The sequence below is a fragment of the Colletotrichum navitas genome (assembly GCF_030913465.1).
Source record: "Colletotrichum navitas strain CBS 125086 chromosome Unknown LY79scaffold_28, whole genome shotgun sequence".
In the NCBI taxonomy this organism is placed as follows: domain Eukaryota; kingdom Fungi; phylum Ascomycota; class Sordariomycetes; order Glomerellales; family Glomerellaceae; genus Colletotrichum; species Colletotrichum navitas.
In genome coordinates, this window is record NW_026850574.1 from 370,279 (window position 1) to 389,131 (window position 18,853).

The 18,853-nt window shown below is 42.1% G+C and overlaps 4 protein-coding genes across 4 annotated transcripts; 3 read left to right on the forward strand and 1 right to left on the reverse strand.

Annotated features, from left to right (window-relative positions):
- Positions 1 to 399: 399 nt before the first annotated feature.
- LY79DRAFT_515127 (parasitic phase-specific protein PSP-1) lies at positions 400 to 1,543 on the reverse strand (the record flags this gene model as incomplete). The annotated part of the gene is made up of 4 exons (XM_060554685.1): positions 400 to 565; positions 621 to 1,034; positions 1,095 to 1,155; positions 1,246 to 1,543. The coding sequence occupies 4 exons, from the start codon at positions 1,541 to 1,543 to the stop codon at positions 400 to 402; spliced, it is 939 nt and encodes a 312-aa protein (XP_060414392.1).
- A 5,927-nt stretch (positions 1,544 to 7,470) lies between these two features.
- On the forward strand, positions 7,471 to 9,355 carry LY79DRAFT_590156 (polysaccharide deacetylase; the record flags this gene model as incomplete). Its single annotated transcript, XM_060561113.1, has 2 exons — positions 7,471 to 8,745; positions 8,804 to 9,355. 2 exons carry the CDS (start codon positions 7,471 to 7,473, stop codon positions 9,353 to 9,355), a joined length of 1,827 nt encoding a protein of 608 aa, XP_060414393.1.
- Positions 9,356 to 10,315: 960 nt separating this feature from the next.
- LY79DRAFT_196409 (uncharacterized protein) lies at positions 10,316 to 11,499 on the forward strand. The gene is made up of 3 exons (XM_060551423.1): positions 10,316 to 10,854; positions 10,910 to 11,098; positions 11,176 to 11,499. The coding sequence occupies exons 1-3, from the start codon at positions 10,525 to 10,527 to the stop codon at positions 11,371 to 11,373; spliced, it is 717 nt and encodes a 238-aa protein (XP_060414394.1). The 5' UTR covers positions 10,316 to 10,524; the 3' UTR covers positions 11,374 to 11,499.
- A 308-nt stretch (positions 11,500 to 11,807) lies between these two features.
- Positions 11,808 to 12,248, forward strand: LY79DRAFT_631870 (alpha/beta hydrolase fold protein; the record flags this gene model as incomplete). Its single annotated transcript, XM_060562183.1, has 1 exon — positions 11,808 to 12,248. The coding sequence occupies one exon, from the start codon at positions 11,808 to 11,810 to the stop codon at positions 12,159 to 12,161; it is 354 nt and encodes a 117-aa protein (XP_060414395.1). The 3' UTR covers positions 12,162 to 12,248.
- Between the last annotated feature and the right edge of the window lie 6,605 nt (positions 12,249 to 18,853).

Sequence of the window (18,853 nt, forward strand, 5' to 3'; positions counted from 1 at the left end):
CTCATTGCTACCAAACCATGCTTCTCTGAAAGCATCACGCACAAAGCCTAGCTTCTTGTTGATCTGCATTAAGTCTCCAAAAATAATCCGGTCTATTCCAATGTCAATGGGAACCTGAGACGATAATTATGTTTTTCAAGGCGATTAGGCGAACTAGAAACTCTTGAGATTCTTGATCACTTACAAATCACAAGTTGCGGATGATGCACGTATGGTAACTGCTCGAAATCTTAATGTATGACACGAAAGAAACCTGGTTGCAAGAGAATCCCTGCCAAATGTGGAATACTTCTTCAGATCTGACCTTGGAGGCTCAGAATGGAAATGTATTAATGTCTCGCAGAGCCAAAGCTGTATACACTGGTATTCAATCTATATGTCGGTGTAGTTTCAACTGCTCTATTTTCTCTCTGTACCTGATTTGGTCTCATTCGCCGCATGAACGCTTTCACCCCCGGAGGTCAAGCTGTGGGGATCCTCCGTAGTTGGTCTCTTATCCTCTCTCCGTGTAAACACGAGCCCTGGGTGACCGATGCTCAAAGATAATACTGCCAAGACTATCACACTACATAATGTTAAGCAATGTTGAACAGGGAGATACTGATACGACATGGACTTACACTGATTCCAGGGCAATGAACAACGCTTGGTCGCGAAACCAGTGACTAAAGTAACCTCCGTGTAGCTCAACGACGCGGTAGACACATCTTAGAAGAATGAACAAAGTACCGAGACTGAGGAAGAACAAGTATAACTTGAGTCTTTGGCTCATTGGAGGCCGAGTTTTTGAGCGGGAGTACGTGATCATGTAGTCAGCAAACAAGCCGCAGAACACCAGCAGTGCGACCACCTGCAAAACCAACCCGGCGAGTGAGATGTTGACCCCCCGATTCACTGCGGCTATCGTTGTGCTGACAGACGATAACGCGCCACCTAGAGCCTGCAGTACGAGAGAGACTATGTCCAAAGGGATGAAGGTCCAGTAAAAAAGGCGAGGAGAAAAGCGGGATATCGATCGGTCGAGGAAGTTGATTCTGGAGTATATGAAAGTCAGTTTCGGCAGTACCATCTATGGTACGGAATTGGATTGTTACGTCTGAGATAGAAGTACATAGATGGCAGCAGAGAAGAAGACCGGGGCCACGGTGATGCAGACTGGCAAGGCACATTAGTCTATCGTAAGATATCGAGGCAGCAGGAAGGGCAGAATGGCATTGCAATCTTTTACTAGGAAGGTCGACTTACTGATTTGTATAAGGAAGCCATCAAAGTCAAATGGGTTATCGTGGATGATGAGCCTTCCCACGTAACCGACGATTTCCAAGATGCAACCGCAGATCATGCTGGCTGTGAAACCCCATGTTTTATACCTAATACCCTGGACTGCATGAACAATCAACGCCAAGGCGAAAAAAGCGATGAACACGCCGCTAGCGGGAATAGAAGGCTGGTAGCGGAGGATGCTCCATTCTAGCGGGCAGAGCTCGAGTGTGCAGTTGGCTTCAGGCCCGAAGGCGACTAGGCCGTCGGGCAATGTATCCATTCGAATGAAAACTGTCAAGAACCAGGCACGGTATCGATTCAACGTGTTGGCGACAGGTTGTATCAGAGTATTAGTCAGTGGCTCTCGAGCTGGGCAAAAACAATTGATCGTTTTGACACCACGCACGCACGTCTAGGCAAGCGCCGTACGGCAGACTGGCGGGTCTTATAACTAAATCATAGATCGATTCGAGGGGCCAGAAATTTTTTGTCGTAAGAGCTTCTCGCTGGCCGGCCTTCCGACGGTCCGCAGGCACCGGGTCGATTGGGTGTCCGACACGCCCAGACGGCCTTGCATGGCGTCAGACCATGGCTTAGTTGCAATCAAGCACAGTCCGCGGTCTTCTCGTGAGTCGTGACGTCTCTTGCTCTAGCCCAACCTGAAAGCTTTCATTGGACTTGGACCGGCGGCTTACTTTCTTTGGCTATTGGGTACGAATCATGATGTGAGAGAGGCCAAGTATTAGCAGATCCATTGTGCGCCTTCCGCCCGACTCCGGTGAAGAGATAAGAAACTGAAGCCCCCCTGTTCTTATGCTGTGCTTACCACCGAACAATCGACTGCGACTAGCCGCAACTCCCGGAGACAGCGAAGAGAAGAGGTGAGGCACATTGGCGCGTACGATGATAGGTACGGTCGCGTGTGTGCTCCGCAATAATAGCCTCATTCTAGCGTCCGCGATCCCGGTCGGATTTTTCTCGAGACGGACATACGCGGCATGCAGGTTGGCCCGTCGAGTGTTTCACGGAATTTGGGCCGTACGCACATACGAGTCCGGGAGAGGCATGGCTAAGGATGTATGAAGCCGAAGTCTTCTCTTTTCAATATGGTAATCGAACTTGGCATTGGATTTGGTTGGATATCCGTGCGTCTTGAGGGCCCCAAGTCTTTCGAAATGTCCAAGTCTACCTGCCCCTCGTCACATTCCTGTCATGGACCTGCCATAGGATTAGAGCATGTGAGGGTCGGCGTCTTATTTCTATAGTAGCAAAGCAACGGGAATATCAATTTATGTCAAGAGACATGTCTGATAGCCTAGTCAAGTACACATTCCGCGATACGGCCGGGAGTCATCGGGTTGGAAGAACGGCAAGGAGTCAAATAGATGGGGACTCGAGAGACCAGCAGCAACTTATACTCAGCAACGAAAGAAAGACAGCGAGGGAAGATGTTGGAACAGTATTTCCACCGATTCGTAGGCATGAGTCAGTAGCCCAGAAGTCTATCTAACTGGCTACTTTCAGCCAGCTAGATCTTAGGCAATTCAGTCCTTTTACATCGTTTCGATTGAGTATTCAATCCATCTACAGTCCTTCCAGTAGAAGGAGAAATGAATAATAGATAATTCGTGACTAAAACCCCGAGGCTTATCTCCACATACGCAAATCGTTACAAATTCGTGCATAATATCGCTTTACAGGCTTACAGGAATTCCAACATGACACCTTTTCATTGAATCGGTTTCGTTTGGATTGGACTGGAAAGGTTCGTGCCGTAAGCACCATTGTTGATCTGTTATGTTCTGAACAATTCATCACACATATACCCAATATAGTTCTGACACGCTATCTACAAAAGCGTCGGTGATGGCCTAAGGGGCCCCAACCTCCTGAGTGGAAAGAACACTATGTTTCCTTGTGTGACGAAATGGGACAGATCAATCGATAATTGACTAACAGATGTTTATAGAATCTCGCTATTTTGCCTTTTCCCCATTTTGATATGAGAATATGCTGAAGGTTTCGGCTACTCTTCTTAATCACCCCTACTCTTCTGTCACGAGTTAGAGCACACAGTAGGGCATTAGAAAATTTAGGTTTAAAAGGCTTAATTCTATAAACATAGGTATAGAAAGAATAGTCCTATATATACAGGTAAGATATACAAGTAAGGAGTAAACCGCCATATGATATAGCATATAATAGTGCTATTATATAATGCGGAAGTGGTCAAAGCTATTGTAACATCTTCTTGTCTCCTTCTATTCCGATTCTTTTTGTGTAAAAGATGAATTGACTGCATTATTTTGATATAGGAACTTATATATAGCATTGTGTACAAGCTCCATCACATTCGCCAGGGGTAGGGTACTAAAAGATTTTGATTTTAAAAGTGTAAGAATATCTGAGTTCCATTCGCCAAGCTTTGTTGTGGACCACCAAGTCTAAAGTTTTTATGTTTGTTTGATGGCAACTTCAAATTCCCTCGATCTTTGATTGCCAAGACATGTGTCTACTCTGTTGATGTCTATATCTCTATATGCTGCACCACGGAATCGACAATGTGCCGATTCAAAACGACATCCATCCCCGGCTCCATCGCCGGTGTCTAACGATGAGTAAGGGTAACTGATGTCTACCAATGAAGTGCTGCACTTGGTATAACAGTTGACCGCACATCAGCAGTTCCACACGCTTTGCCGAAATCGCTGGCATAGCCTAGTGAGATCTCAGTGAGAGTTGGGGGCGCAAATGATTATTTGTTTCGCAGGCCTTCTATATAAATATACAAATACAGAAAGTTTTTAGCTATACAGACCAGGTTTGAACCTTATACTACTCGGGAATACATCAGCCCCTCAACCTTTATGCTGACAGTGATCCGTAGTTTCAAACGCCAGAACTTCAAAACTATCTCATATCTCAAGGAGTTTGAGTTGAATTTTAACATGTGGGGTTTGCAAGCGTCATCTCGATTTGAGATTTCTGATTGACTCATATGTTCCCAATATGTCGATGGCCTCTGGGGCTACTCTGCGAGACGTGCGTATTTGAGACGCGTGGAGAGCGCCCCATGATGGACAGCATACGTATGACATTCTCACCTGCATGTGACATGGCCGCAATGGCTGGGATCGTCAATGGGACGGACGCTTGTGGTGAAGGTCCAGCTCACCAAAATTACGTGCTGATTCTTCTCCACTAATCTTTATCAACACTTAAGAAACTGAAGGCTTATGACAAAGCACGAATTGGAAGCCAGTAGACGAGCGGCGAGTCAGGAACTTCCAGCAACACGGGCGGCCGCTGGCCCCGCCAGGGTTCTATATGTTAGCTTATCAGAAGCCCACGTAATTATATCCAACAGTATTAAAAGGCACATTCTGTTCCTACTAGTAAATATTGTGTAAGAGTAAGTACTTTTACATGTCAACAATATCACTCTGGAGATATACCTAAGAGGTTAAATAGTTCTGTAGAGGTATCCTCTCTCTGAGATTTCAAGGAAAGCAACCCTTTTGTGGTCTTCTGAGTCATTTATTATGCTGACGTTTAGAACCCCGGGGGAGGGGTAGTGATATTATCAACAAAACCCTTACGTCTATAAAGCTGAGGAACGAAGCTAGGGGAAGACTGGTCCTTGAGTGTAAACTCTTGGGAGGTACACAGGAGATTTCGTCCACCGGGTCCGTATATGTAGTCTTGTTCTAACAACAGGATGCAAAGATGGAGCAGTGTTGCAACGACCGTCTGAGTAAGAAGAGTACAGTGCCTTATAGTCCTTCAAGTGATTCGATAAGGCAAATAGTGGGATGGATAAGGGAGGTCGTGGCGCGCTAGATGATTCGCGCATTCCAATCAAGGGCCTTGATAGTCCGATGGCTCCGACGACACTAATATACAATTGAGTCATTGACTATACTCATTCGCAGAAGAACTACATATTATACACCTGAATTTATTGCTGATTGGTTTAATTGCTGATTTTTTTCTTTTTCACGAGATGCGACTGGCAGGACAACAGCGAGAGTCAGCCTTGGATATATGTACACGATCCAAGAATTGGGGATCTGTTATATATATACCCCTAAGTGCAGATTGGTACATATTAGAGAGCTAAATGTGATTGCTGTTCATCATCGGCTATCCCTCATGGCGCTTTTGCTATAGACTTCTTACCGAACTAATCTGAATTAATGTTCAATATTGGTGTTGTTGTCCCACTGTGGGGTTGTTAGTGGCATTACAATAAACTTTGGATGTTTTGAACTCTAGCATTGTCGAGGATTTTGCATACGCACACATGGTGTGTTACACAACTGGTAGAGCCAAACCCCTCTTGTGTGGGTAGCATTACGCCGACGGGACTTTCTTTCACAAAACGTGCGACCGGGTTCGCCTGGGCCCACTGTCGGATGACGCTGAACATAGTACGTATGCGCCAAGACGAATTGCGGCCAGGTGGGATGCGGCAAGAAGGCTTAATTACTCTGCCGGGCAAGCTGACATCTGGAGAAAAAACCAACGCATTTCAGCTGCCACTCGTGCACCGTTTTTTGGCCAATCAACGTTGACATGGGAGATGGAAGCAAGCCTTTTTGAGGTCTTGGACAAGACGAGGACACGCTAGCGAATGCCAGCCCCGACAACGCACCCGAGTCTTGCTCCTCTCTGAAGAAGCAAAGGGAGATGAAAAAAAAGAAAAAAAAGAAAAAAAAAAGGAAAAAAACGGACGCACACAGTCAGCATGTAGTCTGGACCGTAGGATCGAACGCCTGTGCTGTTGGACCAAGGAAATTGGAACCTTGCGACCAACTTGCTGCTCCAACTAATAACAAGCTGCCGACCCGTTCTCTGCCCCTGACATATTAGTGCAGCCTCTTCCGTCACCCCGTTGTCCGTCATCTTAAGACCCTTGCATGCGGGCCCTGTCGATGATGTCTGGACCTTACGCCCCTCTCTAATATTACCCCACTCTATTGCCCCATCCGCGTTAGGCAGTCAATCATACGGATACTAGGAAGAACTTTGGTTGTTATTGCAGAGGCTGTGTAGGCAGCAGCTGCAGGAATAAATCCCTCTTCGAACTAGATGAGGAGCGTGGCAGGGGGGTCCAAATTGCACCTCGCCAACGTGATGAGATGATGGAAACAGACATTTTCATCGGGGTGGTGGTCATCTTAAACCAATATTGTGCTAAGTCCTCAGTCGTCCTTTGTAGAGGAGCGCTATAAGACCCAGTATTCAAACTCGGGACCACATCACTTACGGGAACCAGGCCGAGGCCGCAGTCTTCATCTTATACAGATGACTCATGCGATAGACGACTCCACGCGTGGCCGAGCAAGAATGAACCCTTCCGCCTCGCTTAAGCTTCGGGTGTTTTCGTCTGTCCGTGGGCGGACGAATAGGAGAGCGCGGAGTGCCGAACTCGTCGGGCAATGTGCGCGCACATGGTAGCGCAAAGTTAGTTATAGGACATTGTACTCCGTATGGGTCAATTAAAGCCGAGTCACGTGAGGTCTGATTGGTCGCTTGAAACTCTTGAGATTAACCAAGAACGACTCGTGAACTCAAATCAGCGGGGAAAGTTTGAAATTGGGGATCTTGGCATCTCCATGTAAATGGTAAGGTGATGTTGTCGATGTTTCTCATGGGTCACCGTCATGAGGTCTCGCCATCACCGCCGCCGCCAGGGCGGTCTTGGCGCAGAGCACGGCTCTTGGTCTCTTCCCCATCCCCGTTGTTAGACTGTGTTTCAAAGACGACGAACAACCGTCATCTTATCTCCCCAGCCACTGTGTCTGACGCTTCTTCTTTCTACCTTGCCATTTCCCAGCCGATCGATCTAGGTAGCCTGCTGCTGCCAAGCCGACTAGTCAGGGTTCTGTCTTTTCGTGCGTTAGCGGTGCACCATCTGAAGGAGGGCGTAAGTCTTGGCAATCAAAACGGGACGAACCTGGTGGAAGTTAGTTTAGACGAGCCCCTCATCGGTGCCTCTGAGGAAACGGGGGAACATGCAGGGCAGACTTGGCAAAGCTCGACGGGATTTTATATGGTTGGTCGTGCCTTGCTGTGTTGGCTTACCTGGGATCCTTCCTCTCTCTGTCCGCCAACGGTCAGTCTTACACCAAGACAGCGTCACACTCGTTTTTGCATATACCGAAGTCATTCTTTACTATTTAATAGTCTTTCTTTCAGATAACCATGTATTTCAAGACCGTTACCGCGTCGCTCCTCGTTGCCGGAGCGGCCGCTACTCCTTTCCGCCGCCAAATCTCGAACGAGACCTTCTGCGATGAAGACCTTCCTGTCCCCGCGCCTAGCACTACCAAGCTTCACTTTCCTCCCTATCCTGTGAACACCACCTTCCCTGGTGTCCCCTCGAACCCCGGTGGCTCATACCCAGGCTCTGCTTCGAAGCCCGGAAACGGTGGCTCACACCCAGGCTCGGACTCAGGCTCAGGCTCAGGCTCAGGCTCTAAGCCGGGTCATGGCTCTGAATCTGGACCTGGTCCCAACACCGGATCTGGCTCTCACGGCTCTCCTACCGGCCCGAACTCCGGCTCTCAGCCTGTCTCTCAGCCTGGCTCCGATTCCAACTCAGGTTCTAAGCCTGGCTCCGATTCCAACTCAGGTTCTAAGCCTGGCTCCGATTCCAACCCAGGACCTGATGCCAGTGCTCCGTCGGCTTCTAGCCCCGCACAGCCCCCTTTAGCTGTTGGCAATGTGCCCTCTTACCCGGGCAAGCCGGCTGCGGGCTCTTCCTACGTCCCCTTTCCTCTGAATATTACCGTTCCCACAGCTGCTCCTGCTCCTTCTATCACCACTATCCCCGGAGTCGCTCTTCCCACTGGACCCGTCGCCATTCCCAGCACCACCGTGCCCGTCGGCAGCAATAATACCGCCACAACCATTAGCTCTAGCTCTGCAGCCTCCAGTGCCACTGCACCGGCTACCGTCATCCCTTACGGAGTTGCCATCTCCAGCTGTACTGTTCCTGGCGACTTCGCCCTTACCTTTGACGACGGGCCTTTCACTTACACTGGCCACGTGCTTGACCTCCTCGCCGAGGCTGGTGCCAAGGCTACTTTCTTCCTCAACGGCAAAAACTTTGGCGACATCAACGACTTCCAAGATGTCGTCAAGCGTATGGATGCCGAGGGTCACCAGATCGGCTCTCACACCTTCAGCCACGCTGATCTCGCCACTCTGGGTGATGCCGACATCATCCCTGAAATGACTTCCCTCGAGGATACACTGATTGACATCGTCGGAAAGTACCCTACATACATGCGCCCTCCTTACTTCAGCTGGAACGACAACACCTTGTCCATCCTCAAGGCTCTGGAGTATCACGTCATCCATGCCGATATTGACTCACTCGACTACGCCAACAACGCCCCTCTTGGCAACCTGACCAGTGTCGGTATATTCGAGAAGGGTGTCGACGCCGGTGGATCCATCGCTCTGGCCCACGACGTTAGTCGCATCGATCCTGAACAGTCCATATAATCAAGCATTGCTAACTATCCTAAAGGTTCACCAAAACACCGCTGAGTACCTTGTACCCGAGTTCCTGAGAATCATCAAGGAGAAGAACCTGAGAGCTGTCACCGTTGGGGAGTGCCTCGGCGACCCTAAGGCCAACTGGTACAAGACCAAGCGCACTTCGACTCCCGCCGCCACCGCTTCTAAGATCACTGTCTCCATCACTAGCACCGCTACTCCTACCGGCGTGATCGGCCCTGGTGGTGCCTGCGGTGGCTCCGAGGGTTATGTCTGCGAGGCTGGTGCTTGCTGCAGTGAGTACGGATATTGCGGCTACTCCCAGGCCTACTGCGCCGCCGGCTGCCAGCCCCTTTTCGGTGTATGCGGTGTTTCTGGCCCCGTTGCCTCCGGCGGCAGTGCTACTACTTCCAGCGCTCCCGCTGCCATTCCGACCGGCGGTGTGAGTACCGACGGCTCTTGCGGTGGCGCCAACGGCTACACTTGCCCGGGGACCACTTGCTGCAGCGAGTATGGTTACTGCGGCGACACCACCGCCCATTGTGGTACTGGATGCCAGCCGCTTTTCGGCACCTGCGCCTGAAGTTCTACTTGAGACGGATAGGCTATGCGGGAGATATTCATTTTACCGGCATGATGTGGTCTAGGAAAAATTCCCTTGACATATATTCTGTAAAATTGTTTACAGAGTCAACGGAGCGTATCCACTTCACCAGTGAATACCATCTAGTCATCACAATAGCAACCTTACATGACTGCTAAAGAATTTATGGCATCTTGATGACGTCGCAAATTACGACTTGCCAAGATTTATTTTCTATTTCTACTTTTTTAATTCAAAACACGAAATTGGGCTCAAATACTCTACTATGGCTCGGACTGTGAATGAATCTGCCAAGACGGACCCGGCTGTCTGGAATAAGCCCAGCTGAGAGCTATCCTAGCGACTGGATAAGCGAATGGAGCCATCATAGTGCGATCTAAGAGACGATATCCACCTCTAAGCTAAGCTAGTTCGAAGAGAACAACGCCACTGTTGTGAAGCGGTCTTCTTTTGCATGCCTCGAGAGTCGTAACCGCATCTTTGGGTATTGCTATATGCCTCGCCGGGAAATGTAGATATCCTTTGGCGTTGATACACTATCCATCATCACACGCAAATATTACTTGTGCATCGATTGGGTTGATGACTAACTTGCTACGCGGGCCTGGCGTTTTGGAACAGGATGAACCGAGAAATATCCTGGCTACCAGCGACGGAATCTCGTAAGAGAACATCGGCATTATTTACACGTAGACGAGCAACCCCTCAGTCGTTGAGTTTCATTCAGTGAGAAGTGGGTCGCTAGTTAAGACGGCATTCGCGGGAAATAGTATCATCGATCGAATTTTCATCCTGACAACACCGCCAATCACGAGTTGGGGTGCTCTCATCGAATTCCTGCTAACATTCAACAACGCTGGGCTTGACCAGGCCACTGATCACTAGCTATCATGAAGGTTTAACCAACTTTGTCGCCTACCTGCAGGGGGGCGTCTGGGTTCCCCGCATTGGCCATTTTGACCTGGAGAAACAGACTATACAACCCCTCAGTTTCGACTCTGGAACTCCTGTGGAAAATCTCTACCAAGTTAATTATCGAAGCAGATGCTGGCCGATGTATCGCTGCCGGGCCAGTGATATCTGCAAAGGATGTCAAGCTGCTGCCACCGCTCTCAGCCCGGGATGTTCTCGCTGTTGGCAAGAACTACATGGAGCATGCCAAGGAGTTCAACAGTTCAGGCTATGACAGTTCTGACAAGGTTGATCGGCCCAGTCACCCCGTCATTTTCACCAAGCGTGCGACTTCCATTACTGCGCACGGAGACGATATTTACATTCACAAGGGCTTCACTGAAAGCGCAGATTACGAAGGGGAGATTGATGTCATCATTGGGCGGGCTGGATACCAAATACACGAGAATGATGCTTGGGACTATGTCTGGGGTTACACCATAATCAACGATGTGACAGCCAGAGAGAGACAGCGCGACCATAAGCGATTTTACATTGGTAAATCGCCAGATACTTTCTGTCCAATGGTAAGCATCATCGGCAACGAGATTTCATGATATGAAACTAACCATGCTCAACCAGGGTCCGATTGCTGTAAAAAAGGAGGATTTGCCAGATGGGGGTCGATTTTTGAGATTGCAAACCAGGGTCAACGGCGAGTTGCGCCAAGATGCGACAAACCAAGATCTGATGTTTTCCATTCCTTGCCTTGTCAGTACATTGTCAGCTGGACAAACCCTGCAACCGGGCGACATCATTGCAACCGGCACAGTAAGCTTCAAAAAGAACCCCCCATCTTTGGACCACTCTGTGATGATACTGATCAAAAATCAAACCCGCTGGTGTAGGAATCGGTCGAAGCCCTCCGGTATTCCTTAAAGTCGGTGACGAGGTCACAATCACAGTGGCTGGGCTTGGAACTCTGGCGAACAAGGTTGCCGGGCAGAACGAGAGAGACTATCCTATGCCGCAGTCTGGACCTGGATCAATGTCAAACTTTCGACTCACAAATGGGGAAAGATCAAACCTCGGCCAAGCCAGCTTGAGCTCAAAGGACAAGCTTCTAGGATACCAGCGTTTAGGTACGGGGAAGGAAGCTGTGATCTTTGTCCATGGCCTAGGCGGCGCCAAAGACTGTTGGCTCCCGCTCATCTCGACACTGTTGCTTCCTAGCTCAGTTTCTGCACATGTTTACGACATAGAGGGACATGGCATTACTCCACCGCATCCTCTTCATAGAATCACCATAGATACTCTAGCTGAAAGGCTGTTGGATGTTTTCGATTTGGCAGAGGCGTCAATTCAATTTCCAGCAACGTTGATAGCTCATTCTATGGGGTGACTCGTGGCCATAAAGTTCGCACTCACGCATCCGAGTTTGGTCAAGAAACTGGTACTTCTCGGCCCTCCACCGTTGCCCATCCCGAAAAACCAGGCAGAGGCTTGGGCCTATGAAGCAAATCGAGTGCGAAGCCATGGCATGGGCGGGATCGCCGATCAAATCATATCGACGCAGCTTTCACATTGTAGTCAGAGAACGAATCCTCTTGCTATAGTCGCCACAAGGTTGAGTCTCCTGGTACAAGTTCCTGAGGGGTATGCAAAGGCGTGTTCAGCACTTGCTCAGTTCGACGAGTCTCTAGATCTGGAGGCCCTGACAGCGGACACAGCTATCGTCACTGGAAAGGACGATCCCGTCTCGCCACCCAAATTGGCCGAGGAGTATGCTCGCAGAATCAGCAGCTCGAACTATATGGTGTTGGAGAACGCGGGACATTGGCATGTTTTTGAGAATGCAGAGGGGGTTGCAAAGAGCCTGAGAAACTTTTTGTAGCGCTCATAGGCTCTCAGCGTAACATAACTTTTTACCTCAGAAATGGTGAAGAAATGCGTTTGGGTTTATTTGTCGGTACATAGGAGAATATATTTGACTTGAATATTCTACTACATTCCAGGCCACATGACTTCAAGCCTAGTCAACCATGTTGTGTCATGTAAGATTGCGCGGGCTACTAATACATATCACGGTATATTGAGGGTAGATCACGTTTGCGGAATCAGATCTAATATCCCCGGTACGTACGTCTCAAACATAATAAGATGACCTTCAGTCTAAGAACAGTTGACAATTTCCAACGGCAAAGTTAAATCGGCGGCAGTTATATCGCTGATTCCTAACACGCGCTTCTACTGGTATAAGTCTTCTCGAATGTCATCTGAAAGTGTCCTCAGAAACCTGGGTGCATTTTGAATCTCAAAGTATAATGGTCCCCGTTAAAGATCGTAACCACTCTATCGCAAGCGTGGTTCAGGAACTGTGGGAGCAGCAAGGTGAGGCAATATCCGTTGATATTGGTGATGTGTAGCTGACTAGAAGTGGGCTGCCTACAGTGGGCAGAGGCTGCCTGAGAAGGAGGTGGAGGTGGGTCACGTGACCCATGGGCTCCTCCACCAACACTCCCCCTCAGGCTCTGCTAGCCTACTCCTATATACTGTAACAATAGGGGCAAATAACTACCTAACCCTAAATCCTCTAAATCTAAGGAGTTTTTAAAGTATATAATAACTTTAGTAAAAAGCTAGTAATTTACTTATTAGTCTAGTAATAATTTATCTATATACTAATAAGCTTATATAATCTATATAACTTATTATCTATATAGTCTATCTATATATATATATAACCTATTAATTTAACTTATTTACTATACCTAGTAGTCTAATAAAATCCTTATGTTTATTTAAGGCTAGTGCCTTTATAAGGCTATTAGTAGCTATTTTAGTACTATAAATAAGTTAGAGAGTAATATTTTTATAAGTATAAACCTCTTAGATTATTTATTTATATTAGATATTAATACTTTAAGTTTATACTTTATTAAGGGGATTTATAATATTAACTATTATATTAGTACTATTAGTAAAGAGGATAGTTAAAGTATCTAGTAGTTAGCTAAGGAGCTATTTAGTATAGTAATAAATCTACTTTATAGTAATTACTACTAGCGTAAGGTTAATAAACTTTACCTTAGTAAAGCTTAAAGTAATAAAGGTTTATTACTTAGACTTTTAAGCTACTAGTAAGCTAGTAAAGTAAATAATATAACTACCTATAGATACCTATAATAGGTAATTATTAGTAAAAGAAGTATTTACTATAGTATAAAGGCTAATATTAGTAAAAAAGTTAAGTTTACTAAATAAAATACTATAATAGGTAGTGCCTTTAAGGTAGTAAAAAAAGTACTTAATAGCTACTTAATAAGTAAGTAATAGGCTAGTATTAGCCTAAGAGAGTTTACTAACTATAAAAGTAATATCTAGGTATATACTAGTAGCTAACTAGTTAAGGTAGTTAGTTTATTTAATATAGAGCTATTAGTTAGCTTTAGTGTAGTTATTTTTACTTTAAGTAATAAGAAGGTCCTAGTTAGTAAGCAATAAGGTTTTAACTAGCTAGAGGTTACTATAGCTAAAGTAATAAAGTATACCTTTAGTATACTTATATTAATTAATATAAATCTTGTTAATAGTAAAGTACTAAATCTAGAAGCTAAGAAATTAAGAGGCCTTACTAAGGTCCTTTAGTAAGTAGACCTTAGTAAGTATATTATATATTTTCCTAGTTGTCTTAGTAGTAAGTATAGCTACTATATTATTATTAATATATATTAAGGCATAGGCATTAAGGTCTTTATTATAGAAGAGGTAGATTTCCCCTTTAACTAGCTAAAAGCTAATTTTCTCTATTTTACTTTTAATAAGTATAAACTACTATAGTAGTAACTTATATAGACTATAGAGAGCCTTTTAGAGTAACTAGACTTTATTATTAGTAGTAGTATAACTAGTAGGTTATTTAATATAGACATTAGTACTAGTAGGAATAAAGGTAGTAAAAAAGGTAGTATTAAAGTTATATATCTTATACTTTAATTTATAAAGAGTAATAATAGTAAAAAAGAGGTAAATAGTAGTAGTAGTAGCTATAGCTATATATACCTCTTATAATAACTAATTACTTTACTTAAAGTTATTATAAACTACTTATTAGGCCTTAAAGTATATAATTTTATTATTTATATTAGTCTTAATATTAAATACTTATTTACCTAGTAGTACTTTAGCTTTAGTTAAAGGGTTAATAAAGGTATATACCTCTTTATTATTAAACTATTAGATCTTAGTATTATAGGCTTATTTCTAATAGTGCTAGTATAGGCCTTCCTTTGCCTTCTTAAAGGTAATAAGTATATTATAACTAGTAGGTAGTACTTTTAATAATATAGCTACTATAAAGGTACTAATAAAGTAACTTTAACTATCTTAGTGTACCTAAATATTAGCTAAAAGATATACTTTTTCTTATAGTTTTAGATACCTACTATCTTATAATAGTAGCTAGGTAGTTTTACTATACTAGTATAATATAGGTAACTAGTAGTAATATACTTAGTAGTAGATATAGTAGTAAAGGCCTTAATAATAAGGTCTAGCTTATTCTTCTTTATAACTAGAGGAAAGTAGTTAGCCTCTTATTAAATAACCTTATAAAACTTATTATTAGTAAAGTTATTATTTTATTTATTTAGGTGTTTATTTATAGGCTATTTATTAGTAAGTAATAAGATAGGTGTAGTAGTGTCTTCTAGGAGTAAAGTTATATAGGTAGTATTATTAATACACTTACTATTAATAGTGCTACTATTAGTTTAGTTAGCCTACTAGTTTTATAGGGTCTTAGTAACTAGTAGGTAAGAATTAAGGACTTAGCTAGGAAACTAAATCTAGAGGTTAAGCTTATTAAAGAGTATATTATAGTTAGTATTTACTAGGATATTTATATTAGTAATAAGGTAAAAAATAGTCTTTTTTTTTTTTTATAAAAATAAATATTATAGTAATAGATAACTTACTTTTAATTAAAGATATAAATATAGTAAATATAACTATATAAAGAGCTATAGCTAATAAGGTAACCTTTTATTATATAAGGTTCTATTTTTATAGAATAAAGGGGGCACTTACTACTCTTCTTATATATATATATAATATAACTAAAGGTATAAAGGTGTTTAATTTAAGGAGGTTCTTAGTTAGTAGTAAGGTTAAGCTTATAGGTAATAATCTTATAAAGGCTTATTTTACCCTTAGTTAACTATAGTAGTAGGTTAAAGATCTAGACTATAGTGTTAAGTGTATAGTCCTAGAGATCCTTTAGTAAGTTATTATTAATAAGTAAAGTATAAGTAGCCTCTATAAAGGTATAGCTAGTATATTTAATTATACTATTTATTAATAAAGTATAAGTAGTAGTTAAGTAAAGTTAAGTGCTTTTAAAGAAAAGGTTATAAAGTACTTTCTTAAGCTTAAGTGTATTATTATATATTTAACCTTTAATTAAGAGACCTATTATATTAGTAAATATAGCACTAAACTTCTTAATAGTATTAAGAATAACCTTATAGTAATAGGTTTTTAATAAAATAAGCTAGTAATAACTACTATAATAGTTAAAAAAGTAAAAAGTATATTATATACTAAGTTTAAAAAAAGGTTTAACCTTAATAAGGTTAAGATAGATTTTTTTACTTATAAAGGTAAAAGATAATAAAGTATTATAACTAATAAGCTTTATAGATTTAGCTAAGTAGTAGGCCTTATAGTAAAAGTTATTAATCTTTACCTATATAAATTATATACTTACTTAATAGTAGGCCTTAATAACCTATAATAGATAGGTGTAAATAAGTTAGTAATATATTATCTTAAGGGTTAGTTAGCACTTGCCTTTAACTATAGCTAATCTAAAGGTAGTTACTATAAGTATAGTTAGGCTATTAGTTATATAAAGAATATAGATATCTAAGATTTATTTAATAGTAGCTAAATAGGCCTTAGATTTAGTGTTAATAATATAAGTAGTAGTATAGTTATATTTAATACCTACCTTATATAACTTACCTAGGCTAAGAAGGTTAGCTAGGCTAAGAGGGCTATACTTAATATCTTTAATAGTCTAGTTAATAGTCTAAGTTAGGTTAGCTAGATCCTTTGTCTAGAAGAAAATAGTGCTATTGCCCTCTAGATACACTTAATTACTGTTTATAGTAGTAAAAGGTTAAAGGTTACTATAGACTATATAGAATATAAAGTAAGTTAATAAGTTAAATATAAGGTTAAAGTAGCCTAAATCTAGTATAATATTAGAGGTAGTAATAACCTTGTTATTAATAGCTATATATACTATATAGCTAGGCTTTATAGCTAGGCTAGTAATAGAGAAGCTACTAAAAGTACCTAAGGCTTCTTTAATAAAAACAAAGGTTAATAATAAGTTAGATAATTCTTTTTTATAATCCTTATTATAGATATACTTAGTTATATAGGTAAAAAAAGTATTATAATAAAGATAATTAATAAAAACTAGCTTTAGGTAAATAGTCTAATACTTTATAGTAAGGTAGTTTTTTTTATAATAAAGGTAAAAACTACTATAGGTAATATTTTTAGTAAAAGTAGTACCTTAGTTAGCACTAGAAGAGGTTACTATTAAATTAGTAGTATTCTTATAGTATATAATAAGTCCTATTTTCTATTCTTTATCCTAGGTAAAAGTATAAATAGTCTTAATAACCTTTGCCTAGGTAAGTGTCTTATTATTATTAGTGTAATACTTATAGGTATCTAGTAGTTATACCTTAAAGTAGTTAAGTATAAGAATAGCCTAATAGTAGTTAAAGTTTTTACTATAGAGGCTAGTAATATAGCTTTAGAGGTATTAAACCTTTATAAAGGCATTATAAAGGGTTTTATAGTCTTAGGTACTACCTTTACTAAACTTGTTAATAAAGGTAGTAATAATATCTTTAGATACCTTAGGAATAAACTTCTTAAGTGTTTTTATAAGAGTATATAGGTTACTATTATTAACTTATCCTATGTTAAGAAGCTTAATAATTATAAGGTTATAAGTGCTAATAATAATACTATAGGTAGTATTATATTTATTTTCCTAATTCTTGTACTTATTAGTATTAATTACTAGTTAAAGGACTTTATAATTAATATATTTTTTAACTCTAGTAGTATAAAGTAATATATTAACTAGCACTTACTATTATAACTAGTTTAACTTTCCCTTAAGCTTAAGGATAGACTATATAACTATTTAGTAGTTAACCTTATTAGCTATAATAGTAGTTAATTACTAACGTAAAGGAGAATAATATAATATATAATATAGATAAAAGTCTCCCTTAGACTATAAGTAGCCTAATAATATATTAAACTTTATATATTTCCCTTATAGGATAAGGGGTATATCTAAATTATTATATAAATTACTGCTGTTTATTTAACGTCTAAGTAAGAAGGGGTATAGATAAGGGTAAGAGTAATATTTTAAGTTTATTACTTGTTGTTGTTGTTAAGAGGTGACATGACTATAGTAGATAAGCAGTTAAAACAGTAATATAGGCAGTAATTACAACATTTTATAGATATTACTGTAGACTATTTAAAAAAGCAAAAAAGAAGGAGTAAAGGCAGCTAATTAATTAATCGTAAAGAAAATTAATTAGTATTAACCTAGGCCTTATAACCTGTGGGAGCAGCAAGGTAAGGCAATATCTGTTGATATTGGTGATGTATAGCTGACTAGAAGTGGGCTGCCTACAGTGGGCAGAGGCTGCCCGAGAAGGAGGTGGAGGTGGGTCACGTGACCCATGGGCTCCTCCACCAACAGGAACTGAATCGGATCGTTTTCTTTTCTTTTCTGTTTTCTTCTCTCATAGACCTAGGCAGCTCAGTCCACGTGATACCATCCTCAAGTGTTTGCCGCTGAGTCCAAATAGCTCTCAAGCAGGGTGAGCAATATATCCAAACACAGTTAATGCTTGACTCAATATCGATCATCTCTAACTAGCCATAAGACTCCGCACTCGGTCTGATACCTCCAGATCTTGATTGAGTATACGAGTTGCTAAGAGGACCTCAAATATAGCGTTTTTATTAAGCATTTGTCGCGATGCCTTCATAGCACCGCGCGGCCGTGCGGGATGTCATCGGGAGCCGGATTATTAGAGAATCCGGTGCAATCCACCCGGCCCTACTACGAAGATGTATACATCAACGTGTCAGGCAAGGCAGTCTCACACGAAGATAATTCAAGCCGTTTTCCTATGATTTTTCCCACCCGAAAAGGTCCCTCGTGACAGCATTAAAAATGCACTAGGTTGCCTGTCTTAGCTTTAGGAGAGCCAATAGTTATCCGTACTCAGTATCTGCAAAGCAAACATTGCATGGGCGTACATTCAGCTGCTTCCAGAGATCACCCTGTGGAGTTGATCGTACGAAGTGAGCCGAGGCATCCCCTTTTGTCTTGTCCCTCGGACTGTGCTACGTTTTCCTATCACTAACCTCCAAAAAGGGGCCTTATTTTGACTGCTACGCGGGTGCGACCCATATTGAGTACGACAATCCTAGCGCCGTGCCGAGGCATTCCTTTTACGCCCCACATAAGTT